The following is a 13,465-nucleotide window of genomic DNA, read 5'->3' on the forward strand; positions in this document are numbered from 1 at the left end:
AACGAGAGCAGATCATCTCCATCTCACGCTATCACTAGCATCCTCCTCTGTCACACCAACCATCCGCGTGGTGTCCTTCATTACATCCATGAATTTCCTCTGTTCTTTTCCTCTTCCCTTATATTCAACATCCCCCATCTAATAGATCCTCTGCAAACCCAAACCATCTCAGCCTTACCTCTCTAACTCTCTCTAAACCACTTGTTACCCTTCTGTCACTAATCACCCGTCACACTCATCTCCACCCGCTCCATCCTGCCTGGACTCTCTTCTTGACCTCTCTTGTGCGATGCCTGACCTTATGCATTTTTTTCCTTACTTTTACCGACTAGATTCCAGTCTCAAAAAACAAGGCACCAAATATAATATAATATAATATAATATAATATAATATAATATAATATAATATAATATAATATATCCAATAAAAACTATGAAGACACTCAGATTTGAAGGATTTTGTTTTTATTGTGGAACGTTTAAAGACAGCAGACTGGCCAAGTCAACAACATTTAATGAGAGCATTTCAACGAAAAATCATATTTTATGATTCTCATTTGAGTCTCTCATAGAAGTTGCAGCTTATTCTTCAGCTTCCTTTCCCTGAAACAGACAGAAAAACACACACACACACGATAAGTTCACTCAAACTGTGAAAGGAAGACTTTGTCCCTGTGAAGACAGAGAAAATATTCTGTCTTTAAAGAGACCTTTTTTGATCATTTCCAGTACTGTGTTTTAGTTGTTCATTATTTAAGATAATACCCATTTATCTTATACACAGTTTATTATTTGTCTGAAACATAACCATTTTAGCTCCTTTCCCCCTGCCTTTAAGCTGGCTTTCTTCTGATTGGCTGCCCCTCACATTTAGAAGATTTGATGGGTGAAGTTTACAGTGACAGCTTAGGTATACCTGCTTTCTTTGACATCATGAAGATTTTAAAGCAAAACACAATCTCTGAAACTGAGTGTTTAGAGAGTGTTTGTTTATGTACACATTTGTCTGTGTGTGTGTGTCAGAAATTAAGCAAAAATAACTTGACTAATAATTTCACCTGAGAAGTTTGAAATTTCATAATTAGGGAAAAATCAATTATGAATGCATGAATTTTACGTATTACTTACTTTTCCAATTTCACGACTCTTAGCCCTCAGCTTGTTGACCTGGGACTCAGCGATGTCAGCGCGCTCCTGAGCTTCCTCCAGCTCGTGCTGAACCTTCCTCAGCCTTGAAATGTGAGTATTGGCTTGCTCCTCCTACAATGAGATAAAACAATGGAGTTAACTGTCATAAAGACTGAAGCTGCAGAGAATAAATGACTGACTCATAAACAGCAAAGTATTTAATACTGTGAAACATTTTAACTTACAGCCTCCTCAGCCTGTCTCTTGTAGGCCTTCACTTTCAGCTGCAGCTTATCCACCAGATCTTGAAGCCTGGCAATATTCTTCTTGTCCTCCTCTGTCTGCAGTTTACATAAAGTCACAGCAAATGTAATCATATGGACTTTCCCGGGATACCAGCATCAACAAAATCAAATAAAACACCTTCCTACCTGATAGGTAAGCTCTTTCACTCTTCTCTCATACTTGCGAACACCTTTGACAGCTTCAGCTCCTCGTCTTTGCTCAGATTCAACTTCAGATTCAAGCTCACGTACCTAAAATATGAACAATGTATGACAATGATGGGAGTTCAAAAATAAATACTGTGAAAAAAACAGTTGAGGTCATGCTGGTGAAAAATGGTCTTTACCCTAGCCTCCAGTTTCTGGAGCTGCTTCTTGCCGCCTTTCATGGCCAGGTTCTCAGCTTCATCAAGGCGGTGCTGCAGGTCCTTCACTGTCACCTCCAGGTTCTTCTTCATCCTCTCCAAATGAGCACTGGTGTCCTGCTCCTTCTTCAGCTCTTCTGCCATCATGGCAGCCTGAAATTTCATATCATATGTATTGTTGTAACTGTCATTTGTATTGTTGTACCAACTAATATAGTTGGTAGAGTAATGCTACTGCACTATAGACATTCATCAGGGTGGCTCACATCAGTGATGGCCTTCTTGGCCTTTTCTTCAGCATTTCTGGCCTCCTGGACAGAATCTTCCACTTCACCTTGGATCTGAATGAAATCAGCCTCCAGCTTCTTCTTGGTGTTGATAAGGCTGGTGTTCTGAAAGGAAATACAGGATAATGAATCACATATTTGGACTTTCACCCTTCAAATTATAAAAATATGAAGTTTTTGAATCGTAACTAACCTGAGAGTGCAGCAGTCCCACACGCTCGCTGGCATCAACCAGCTCCTGTTCAGCAATCTTGCGGCCTCTCTCTGTTTGCTCCAGTGCAGCTCTCAGCTCCTCGATCTCAGCCTGCATCAGGTTGTTTCTGCGCTCCACCATTGCAACCTGCTCCTTCATGTCTTCCTGGCTTCTAATGGCTTCATCAAGATGGAGCTGGGCATCCTGAAATGTGCGACATTAAGAGGTAACAGTACCCACTTTAAGCTACTTTTCAGATAATTTTAGAAAGTTCGGGCAAATCCTTCAGTGGACCCACCTTCAGCTGTCCCTGCACATTTCTCAGCTGTTTCTGGGATTCAGCTGCCTGGCGGTTGGCATGACTCAGCTGAATCTCCATCTCATTCAGGTCTCCCTCCATCTTCTTCTTGATTCTCAGGGCATCATTCCTGCTCCTGACCTCAGCATCCAGAGTAGTTTGCATGGACTCGATCACTCTCTGGCTGTTCCTCTTGATCTGTTCAATCTCCTCGTCCTTCTCTGCAACCTTCCTGTCAACTTCACTCTTGACTTGGGTCAGCTCAAGCTGAATGCGAAGGATCTTGGATTCCTCGTGCTCCAGAGTAGCCTTTGAAAAAGAGTGAACCATATTAACTACAGCACACAACGTTTCCTTTAGTATAAATATACAAACTGAATGTTTGTACAGTTTGTACTGAGTGTACAAACTGGTGAATAAAGAAGAAAAGATAGCTCAGACATAGTGCATCGAATACTTTTCAAGGATAAATCTCACACAGATATGCTTCAAATTGTTTGAGCAGAACATGCACTTCTTTTACACAGAAGCCAAACTCAGCTCAGGAATCGTAGATTCAGTTTTACCTCGGCCTCTTCCAAAGCTGTCTGGATTTCTGACTTCTCACTTTCCACTGTCTTCTTTCCCTTCTCAAGCTCATGGATGGTTTTACCGGTCTCGCCAAGTTGTTCACTCAGGTCTGATATCTCCTCTGTTCAAGCAGATTTTCAGTACATGAGCATACTGGTCGATTTAAACATTCAAAATTCGTCTCAAGTGTATTTTATTGACAGAGTGCTTGGTGAAAACTGGATTAATGGTCTTACGTTGCAGGTTCTTGTTCTCCCTCTTCAGGGTCTCCAGGTGATCAAGAGCTTCCTCGTAGGAGTTTTTCATCTTGAACAGTTCAGTGCTGAGAGAACGAGCCTCCTTCTGAGATCCCTCCAGCTCTGCCTGGCTTTCCTCATACTTCTGTTTCCACTCTGCAAGAACCTGAAGATACAGCAAACTATTTAGTTTCTCTTTCTTTTAAACTCTCATCATATTTATATACAAACAAAAATACCGTACCTTGTCAAAGTTTCTCTGCTTCTTGTCAAGGTTAGCAGCCAGAGCATTAGCTCTCTCCACGTCGATCATCAGGTCCTCCACTTCACCCTGCAGTCTCTGTTTGGTCTTTTCCAGAGAGGCACATTTTGCATTCATAGCTTCGATGGACTCCTCAGCATCCTGGAGACGCTGGGCGAGCTTTTTCCTGTTAAGAACATTCAATTTTCAGACTTGCTGTATATTAATCACGACACGAGAAAAAATATAAGGTTGGAGACTTACTTTGCCTCCTCCAGCTCCTCAGTGCGCTGAATAGCATCAGTTTCATATTTGGTCCTCCACTGAGCCACCTCGCTGTTTGCCTTGGACATTGAACGCTGCAGCTCAGCTTTGGCCTCCTGCTCCTCCTCATACTGCTCCCTGAGGAGGTCGCAGTCATGCCGAGCTGACTGGACAGCATGAGCCAGGGCGTTCTTGGCCTATAATCCGAACAAAAACCAGATAAATATTTGACAGAAAACATTTTTTCGCCTTTTCTTCTCACACAGTTTTCAAATTCTGTTACCTTGACTTCCTCCTCTATGTGCCTCTTAAGCTCCTCAATTTGCTGAGTGTAGGCCAGTTTGCCTCTGGTCAGCTGAGACACAAGAGCTTCTTTCTCCTCGATCTGCCGTGAATATTCACCTAAGCAACGATTTTTTAGTTATTAGCAGCACTCAACAGCAACAAGAGCAGGAAATAAGCATACACTGATGCACCATAAATTTTCCGCTGTTGCAACTGAAGAAGAACGACATTAAAAACCTTAATGAACCCTAAACTTGTGAATAGCATTCCTAATGAGGTTAGAAATATCCACATCACTACATTTTTAACTTGTAAAAATGTATGTGAATTTCCATTGTTACAGATCTCGCTGCTGGTTGCATTTTGCCTCAGTACCACTATCACAACATGTTTTTCATATGAAGTGAGTTTCGTACCATTTTCAGTCTGAAGTCGTGCTTTTTGTGCACCGATATCATTCAGCTGACGAACATTTTCATCGTTCTTTGACTTGAGCTCATTTAGCTGATCTTCCAATGTCCTGCACATCTTCTCAAGGTTTGCCTGATGAAATAAATCATGAATTAGCAAATAAATAAATACATACATAGATAATAAAATTACAGTTTATTTTCCACTTTTGCAAGTTTAGCGCTCTGATTACCTTGGCTTTGGCAATACCCTCCATGTTGCTTGCAAGGTCATCAATCTCCATCTTGTACTCGCTTTTCTCTTTCTCCAGCTTCTGTTTGACTCTCTGCAGGTTATCAATCTGCTCTCCTAGCTCGGCCACGCTGTCAGCCTGCTTCTTGCGGAGAGCTGCGGCGGTGGCTTCGTGCTGCAGGGTGGCCTCTTCGAGATCACGCCGCAGCTTCTGAAACTCGGCCTCGCGCTTCTTGTTCATCTCAATCTGAGCTGCAGTTGCTCCGCCAGCTTCCTCGAGTCTCTCACTGATCTCCTCCAGCTCTCTGGAGAGATCAGACCTCTGCTTCTCCACCTTGGCCCGAGCAGCACGTTCAGCCTCAATCTCCTCCTCGAGCTCCTCAATACGAGCCTAAAACACAAAAAAGTTTAAGCTAAGTTGAACATATTTGAAGATTTTTTGCTATAGTAAATACTTCTAATTATACCTGAAGTTCCTTTATCTTCTTCTGTAACTGCAGTCCCAGAGATTGCTCATCCTCGATCTTACTCAGGAGCTGGCTAATCTCAAAGTCCTTCCTAAAGGGGAAAAAATGATAATGGCATATTACAGTTGTATTTATCAGAGAATATTTTAGTGCAGATAAATATATATGAATTATTTTTCTTACTTCTTTATTTTCTCATCAGATTGCTGCTTATCGTTCTCCAGATCCATGATGGTTTCTTGGGCCAGTTTAAGGTCACCTTCAAGCTTTCTTTTAGCCCGCTCAAGGTCCATGCGAAGCTTCTTTTCTTGCTCCAGGGAACCTTCAAGCTACCAAAGACAGAGATATTTCATGGATTTAGAAAGTGTATTAGTGGACTGTTGGTTTTCAGATGAGTTTTAAAAATACTCACATCGTCCACTTGCTGCTCCAGCTTGGTCTTGGCCTTCGTCAGACTGTTAACTTTGTCTTCCTCTGCCTGCAGGTCATCGAGGACCTGCTGATGGGCCTCTTGGAGGGCCTTCTTTTCTTTGCTCAGCTTGGCAATGGACTCATCTTGAGCAGCCAGTTCCTCTGTGAGGTTTTTGACCTAAAGAAGTTGACATGAATATAAACTTACAAATGATTTTCGCAACACTTAACAAAACAATACATTGTTAAAAGAGGGAGTATGACCTTGTTCTCAGTGGCATGTTTCTCCTTTTCCACTTTGGCCAGGGTCAGCTCCAAGTCATCAATATCCTTCTTCAGCTCAGAGCACTCGTCCTCCAGCTTCCTCTTCTTTGCAGTCAGCTCAGCGTTCATTTCCTCCTCATCCTCCAGTCTCTCAGCTGTCTCTTTGAGTTTGGCCTCAAGCTGGATTTTTGCTTTAATGAGCCCCTCACACCTTTCCTCTGCATCAGCAAGGTTTTCACCTTCCTAAAAGGCAACACAAGTTTGTTAATCAAATTAATTCTTTGATAATCAGTAGACACTGTGCATGCAAGGTAGCGACTGAACTCACAGACTGCACTTGTAACAGTAAGTCATTCTTCTCCTGCAGCAGAGAAACCATCTTTTCCTCCAGTTCTTTCTTCTTAGCCAGAGCCTTTGCCAGATCCTCTTTGGTCTTTTCAAAGGTCTCTTTCATTGCGGCCATCTCTTTCTCCGTCTCTGCACTCTTCAGCAGAGGCTTAATCTTGAAGTACAGCTTCATCCACGGCCAGGTTTTGACATTCATGAATGAACGGATGTTGTACTGGATGGTGAAAATAGCATCTCTGATAAAAGAAAAAAAGGACGAGTTATAAAATGTTTGTTTTACAAATTAAATTGCAGGTTTCACAAACGTCTGTTACAGCGTCAGCAACAGACAGCTTACCTCCTCTCCATCATCTTGACAAACTCACGCCTCATGAGGAAACCTCTGCAGAGAGCCTGAGTCATTGTGACCAGCTCAGCCAGCTTCTCGTCTCTCATCTCCTCCAGAGTTCCCAGCAGACCGGCTTTGAAGAACACCTGAAAGTTATTAATACAAATTATTTTTAATTTGTTAACTATTCTCCACATTTCAGCATTAACAGCATTTTCCAGAGAGATTTTTCTTTCTCTACCTTGGTGTGACCAAACTTGTACTGAGAGTGGTCCACGTTGATGGATCCCAGAAGTTTCTCTGAGGCCTTCTTGTTGTCAATGAACTGTCCCTCAGGAATGATGCTAGCATTCAATACCTTGTATCTAAAGTAAAGAGTTCAATCACCAAGTCAGATGCAGTGGCTTTAAGATAATAATAAAAGTAATAATAATAAAAAAAAAACGTTTCATTGTCAGTGAAGATGCTAGCAGTGTTACCTCTGCTTGAAGTCACCGTAGAGGATTCTGCTGGGGAACCCTTTCCTGCAGATCCTGATCCCCTCCAGCACACCGTTACACCTCAGCTGGTGGATGACCAGGAAGTTCTCCATGAGGCCTGTAATATGTCATTAAATAAACACATTTTGACAAGAGTGACAGAATGAAAATGTGAAACAGTGAAAGCACATCACAGGTTTGATTTCTTTCAGCCATGTACCTGGCGTCTTTGACTCATTGGGAATCAAGCAGCGCACAAAGTGAGGATGAGTGCTCCTCAGGTTGGTCATCAGCTTGCCCAGATTCTCCTGAAGCATTAAAACAGCATTGAGTTAACAAAATAAATGACAAGTATCTCTAGTAAGTGATTCTTCCACATCTTACCCTGAACAATGCAGACACCGTCTGGAAGGAGCCACCCTTCTTTTTGCCACCTTTCTTGCCACCACCGCCCTCAGCTGTCAGTGGGACAGTTACAGTGAAATGATTAAAGCAAGAAATGGCAATGCATTTTTAATATCTAAAAAACTGTGGAGAAATTACAATTGATACCTTCGGAACCGGCATGAGACGCATACAGGAAAGCCAACAGCTTTGTTGAAGACTTCTGGTAGAGCTGTACCACAGAGTCGTTCAGGGGGTCTTTGTTCTTCTCCAGCCAGCCATTAACATTGTAGTCAACAGTACCAGCATAGTGCACCAGGGAGAAGTGGGCCTCAGCTTTGCCTTTGGCAGGCTTTGGTTTCTGGAAGGGGGCACTTTTGCCAACATGCTGGTCATAGAGTTTGCTCTTGAAGGTCATGTCTGTTGCCTTGGGGACAATGCACTCCTCTTCAAGGATGGAGAAGATGCCCATTGGCTGCCAGGATGAAACATGAAGCAAATTATTTCAAGGCTTCAGACTGATTTCTGTTTTTATCAACACACAGTACAGAGTTCATGTGGTAAAAAAAACACAAAGTGTCTTCACCTTCTCAATAAGCTCAATGCAGGCAGCCAAGTCCATGCCAAAGTCAATGAACTCCCATTCAATGCCCTCTTTCTTGTACTCTTCTTGCTCCAGGACAAACATGTGATGGTTGAAAAACTGTTGCAGTTTTTCATTGGTGAAGTTGATGCACAGCTGTTCCAGGCTGTTGAACTGAAAAGGGAAAAAAATCCTTATTATATTAAACTCATCATTAAAATCTGTCCAAAGCAAAGCTTCTTGCAAGAAATGTTTCAATAACAAAGGTATAAAACGGTGCTATTTCCGGCTGACTTACATCAAAGATTTCGAATCCAGCAATGTCGAGCACACCGATGAAGAACTGTCTTGGCTGCTTTGTGTCCAACATCTCGTTGATTCTGACGACCATCCACAAGAACATTTTCTCATAAACGGACTTGCAGAGCGCCGAGACGGCGTTGTTGACCTGATTTTACAGATCGACAACAAAGACAAAGCATGAGAGAATGTCACACAAATAAACTGTTAAAGTGGTAAAAACGGGATGGATTAGGATATTTCACCTGCGGGACAGTCTGACCCTTAGTCACAAACTCGTTTCCAACTTTGACTCTTGGGTAGCACAGTGCCTTAAGCAAGTCAGATGAGTTCAGGCCCATAAGGTAGGCGATTTTATCCGCGACTGAGAGTAGAGAGAAAGGCAGTAGGACAATTAGCAATAGTGTTTTTAGTTTGTTTCATACTAAAAAAAAAAATTTTTAAGGTCCAACATACCCTCAGTGCCATCTGGCTCAGCCTGCTCTTCTCGCTGCTTCTGCTTGAACTTCATGTTTCCGTGTTGCATCGCAGCTCCGGTCAGTTTATACATGCTAATTTTCTCCTCTGCGGTGAAGCCCAGGATGTCAATGGCAGTCTAGGTATATTAAAATAAATAAGTCATTCACACAAAGCTCTTTCATTTAATACAGTCCTAATTGTTTTTTTTATAGTAACCTATATTTAATCATTTTCTTACATCAGTAGCGATGAATTCTTCAACGTCATTGATACTCTTGACAGTGATTTCACCCTGACTGATCATGGGATAGTCGTATGGGTTTGTGGTGATCAGGAGAGCCTCTAAAGAAAACAAAAAAATACATGTCAATATAATACGCTATACAATACAGAGAAACAACACATATATGTTATATATTGTTGTTTACAAGCTATGGAAAAACTGAGATATTTTCATTATTATTCTCTAACCGATGAGCTCAGGTTTGTGGCCTGTTGTGAGCTGATAGAAGATATGGTAGCTCCTCTCAGCAGAGAGCTGGAACGTCACGCGAGACTTCTCCAGCAGATCTGTAAAACAAATCAGGATGAGGATAAGAAAGTCCATAGGCTAACAGGACAGAGACGAAGGATGTGCTTGATCATTTGTAGCCTCACATGTTTCAATGTCAGCTGAGGCCAATTTCCCAGTTGTGCCAAAATGGATTCTGATGAATTTACCCTTTTAAAAAGAAAAGACTGGATTAGTATGATGATTTTTTTTAATTATATTTTATTTAGAAAGGCTTAATTAATAGACACTTACAAAACGGGATGAGTTGTCATTCCTCACTGTTTTGGCATTACCATAAGCCTCCAGCAGTGGATTCGCTGCAATGATTTGATCCTCAAGGGACCCCTGAAAGTTTAAAATGACACATGTTTGCATTTTGTGTATTTCTTTATTTTCATATACATAATTGAAAACACATTGCATGACTTACCTGCATTTTTCCAGGGACTTGCTCGGTTTTCTTTCCTCCAGCCACTGCGATTGTCGCAAAGTACTGGATGACACGCTTAGTGTTGACAGTCTTTCCTGCACCAGATTCTCCACTGTAGTCACAAAAACACCTCATTAGCAAGAAAACCCCCTTGCACTGGGTAATCATTTGCTGAATTCTAAAAAAGAAACTTACGTGATAAGGATGGACTGATTCTCACGGTCTGTGGAGAAACAGTAACAAAGATATTGGCCATCATTTATATTAACAGTAATGCGGTGACCCACTATTAGAGCTTAATGTGTATATGTAAGTTATTTTATCTTTACTACTACTCCACAAGGTAAGTTCAAAACTTATAAATTGTTCCTCTCTTGTTATATGAGCCTGGTATCACATGCAAAGTGCTGCGACACATGCTTCATACCTTGGAGCATGAACTGATAGGCGTTATCAGAGATGGAGAAGATGTGGGGTGGAGCCTCAATTCTCTTCTTGCCCCTGTATCCTGCCACAACCCCTGAATCATACACTGGGAGCCACTTGTAGGGGTTCACAGTGACGCAGAACAGCCCAGAGTAGGTCTGTGGAGTCAGAGAGGATCATTTATGATGCATATCTTCCTTTTGTCATGAGCACGAGTATCAGCTATGGAGTTCTGATCAACTCACGTAGATCATCCATGCTGCATAGCGCTCTTTGAGGTTATACAGCACAGTAGGCTCACTGAGGTGGGTCATCATGGCCATGTCCTCAATCTTATCGAACTTTGGAGGGTTCATGGGGAAGACTTCATCTTCTTTCACGGTGATAGTCTAACGCACAGACAAAAAAAAAATTAGTGGCACAGATATCAGTGGGCAAGTGGTCCAAACTTATTAAACAAGCAAAGACAATCAGTTTATCTATTCCCTTAGAGGTCAGAAAAACAACACGTGCACATAATTCATTTCCTGCTATTCTGTTTTATTTTAGCTGAAAATGAAGCTGTGCTGCTTAGTTATTTTTTTCTAACATGAATACAATCCTGAGGCCTTCATTCCTGAGACCACACTAGCATCAGTGCAGCTGTTGCACTCAGATATTTGAACTCACCCACTCAATCAAGTAGTCTGGCTCATGCAGCTCGGCTCTATATCATTTACACTACAATAATAATAAAAAAGGTTTTGCAGAGTCAAGGCACTCTCACCTTCCCGCACAGAGTGTCCACGGTGGCTTTGCCGCCCTCTCTCTTAACAAGTTTCCCCTTGAGGTACATTTCTTTGGGCTCAGTCACAAAGTATGCTGTTTTAGCATCAAATGGAGCGTTCTGGGCTTCAATGCGCTCTCTTTCTGGCTTGCGGAGGTACATGGCCGCCGCGCCAAAACACTCCATGTCTGCGTCTCCCATGATGACTCTTTACTGCAAGTAAGTAAAACAAGACAACAGTCATTATTTCTTCTCGCTCATGATGGCAAGACAGTACTGCACGAGGATAAAGAATCCTGAAGCTGTTGTGGATGTCAAATGAAGTGACAGCTGGACTGTGTTTAAAATACTTTGTAACAAACACTCCAATCTGTGTGTAACCCACGACTGCCTATATCTGCTCCAAAATATTAAAATATTAAGAGGTAAAAGGCACTAGGCACTGAACAAAACTAACAATTTCTCATCTTTATTCAATGATTCAAACATGTTAATAAAGTGAGAAGCCTCAACGTGAACTCTGTTAATTGATTTGTAAGCCATCTCACAAAATGCTAAACGAACAGCTGGATATTCAAGCATCAAAGTCTCATTTACAGCATATAAACAATGCTATTAATTAAAAGTGTCTTTTGATAAACATGGAAAGCAATTACCTTTTCCCCTCCCTTCAGAAAAAAAACAGCTGTTGATGGTCCTGTGAGGGTTCTGATGAAGAAAAAGAAAAGATAAATTGTTCAAATGAATAAGTGTAATTAAACTAATAAAATAAATAAAAAGGCACTCGGTCTGCAGTAAAGTCCTGGCATTAGCACAGCGGTCCTGTCTCTGGCAGTAAATGATCATGCCCTGCATTGTTCATTAAGCTGCTGGCTCTCCTCCTGCTAATAAAAGACTGTAAGTCACTCACCTTGACTGGAGGTTTGGCAGTCCTTGTGGGTGTCCAGCCTTCCTTCTTATATAGGGAGATCAGTGTTCACTCAGCAGAAATGGCCTCCTTTATTTGGTCAGGTTGTTTTGTGCTATTTCCTTGAGTATTTTTGCCTCCTCTCTGTCCCCTGTCGTCGTTCGTCACTGATCAACAGGCTCTTTCACTTTTTAGTTGTCACATATTCTGAATGACTTGTTTACAGAGGCATGTTTCAGGCAATGACAACAATTTTAATCAGGAAATAATATCAAGAGTGAATGACACATTATAGTATTTATAATTGTACTTACATATGTAAATATAATTATGTAATTATAAATATAGTAAAAGTCTAAATAAAAGTAAATATATTAACCTCACTGGTGTCATTAGATAAGTGTGGCTTTGCTTTCTATTGTCATTAATTAAAATACTACTCGGTATAATTTATATATTCAAAATAGGAATCAAAAGCTCCTAAGGCACTGACGTATGTGACAGAGAGCACAGAACACCATTGTCCTGTTGTAAAGTATTTCACTGCTGCAGTAAAGATGACACACAAAGCACCGCTGTCAAACAGGAAGCCTTAAAAAGTGTATAAATAGATGAAGACACTGGCAATGCAACATTTTTGAACTTTGTCTAAATATTGTTCTGGTGATTGGTTACTGAAGTTCAGACATTGTGTTGATCTTTACAATAATCTCTTTAATGCACCCTGGCACTGCAGAGGATCTGAGTTTAGCCGTGGAGAAGCTCTCATGTGTCCCTGGGATTCTGTTGCAGAAGCCTTGCAAGTCTTTCCTGTGACAAAGGAGCACAATTGGGCCAAACAGCTGCTAATCTAAGAACTTGTGAAAATGATGATACCTCACGATAGCAGAAACATGCACTGGGGTCTGGGGTTTTATGAAATCCCACACTTAATTAAATTTGCTCGGTAGCGAGAATGGACAACAGAAAGCAGAACAATGTTCATATTTATAGCACTTTAATTTCCTCTGTCCCAGAAATGCTGAATGTATCTGGTAAACACATGTCGAACAAATGTTGCTTTGAAGTTTGATCAATACAAATGCCAATCACGGAATACGTCATGCGCTATAATCAGAATTTACCTTCAAAACAAACCTCTGCGAGCAGTTTCATGCCTTGAAAAGTTCACTAATACTCTCTGCATGCTGGCCAGAGTATCTCATTATCCCATTATAACAAGCCAAGGAACTCAGTTAATGTGATGAAATTACACTTTAACGCCCCACATATAGTGTTCATAAGCAGTATTTAATATTGAACAAATGGGTTATGACAGATACTGTGTACTTAGACACATATATATGATTTTAATTAACTATATAAACATTTATCAAGAAATTCAGCTACTGTTTCATGCTTGTGGACGGATAATAAATGTGAAAAGAACGTTTAGATATGCTGACAAATAAAAAGGTAATTATATCTGCTCACAACTTTATTATTGTGTGCTATGAAAGCTTTATCACATGTTTCATGTTTTTCATTATATTCTCTTATTTTGAAGAGCGGAGGACAACTTCATTCA

General features: G+C 41.1%; 1 protein-coding gene across 1 annotated transcript; it reads right to left on the bottom strand.

Moving 5' to 3' along the window:
* Window positions 1-446: 446 nt before the first annotated feature.
* Window positions 447-11,923, bottom strand: LOC146709736 (myosin heavy chain, fast skeletal muscle-like). The gene is made up of 41 exons (XM_085456841.1): window positions 11,902-11,923; window positions 11,648-11,699; window positions 10,992-11,204; window positions 10,471-10,614; window positions 10,227-10,383; window positions 9,995-10,022; window positions 9,800-9,911; window positions 9,622-9,714; window positions 9,474-9,537; window positions 9,288-9,386; window positions 9,055-9,158; window positions 8,814-8,952; window positions 8,603-8,721; window positions 8,356-8,505; window positions 8,061-8,231; window positions 7,643-7,949; window positions 7,475-7,548; window positions 7,311-7,398; window positions 7,091-7,208; window positions 6,853-6,976; window positions 6,621-6,757; window positions 6,264-6,519; window positions 5,936-6,178; window positions 5,673-5,849; window positions 5,444-5,589; window positions 5,261-5,351; window positions 4,795-5,184; window positions 4,568-4,694; window positions 4,150-4,268; window positions 3,867-4,063; window positions 3,606-3,789; window positions 3,362-3,527; window positions 3,122-3,246; window positions 2,556-2,864; window positions 2,258-2,461; window positions 2,044-2,169; window positions 1,760-1,930; window positions 1,560-1,664; window positions 1,374-1,469; window positions 1,129-1,260; window positions 447-603 (listed from the first exon to the last, which is right to left on the bottom strand). Exons 3-41 carry the CDS (start codon window positions 11,190-11,192, stop codon window positions 583-585), a joined length of 5,814 nt encoding a protein of 1,937 aa, XP_085312967.1. The 5' UTR covers window positions 11,193-11,204; window positions 11,648-11,699; window positions 11,902-11,923; the 3' UTR covers window positions 447-582.
* Between the last annotated feature and the right edge of the window lie 1,542 nt (window positions 11,924-13,465).

This window comes from Copadichromis virginalis, linkage group LG5 (assembly GCF_057382275.1).
Source record: "Copadichromis virginalis isolate Kocher_CV1m ecotype Utaka linkage group LG5, C_Virginalis_male_GT1.1, whole genome shotgun sequence".
Lineage (NCBI taxonomy): Eukaryota > Metazoa > Chordata > Actinopteri > Cichliformes > Cichlidae > Copadichromis > Copadichromis virginalis.

Bases quoted from the DNA above. Each gene is read 5' to 3' on its own strand.
- LOC146709736 (XM_085456841.1), bottom strand. From the start codon at position 11,192: ATGGGAGACGCAGACATGGAGTGTTTTGGCGCGGCGGCCATGTACCTC. The intron at 7,209-7,310 runs GTACATGGCTGA...GACATATTACAG, and splicing joins CAATGAGTCAAAGACGCCAG to GCCTCATGGAGAACTTCCTG. The intron at 1,665-1,759 runs GTAAAGACCATT...TTCATATTTTAG, and splicing joins TCCAGAAACTGGAGGCTAGG to GTACGTGAGCTTGAATCTGA.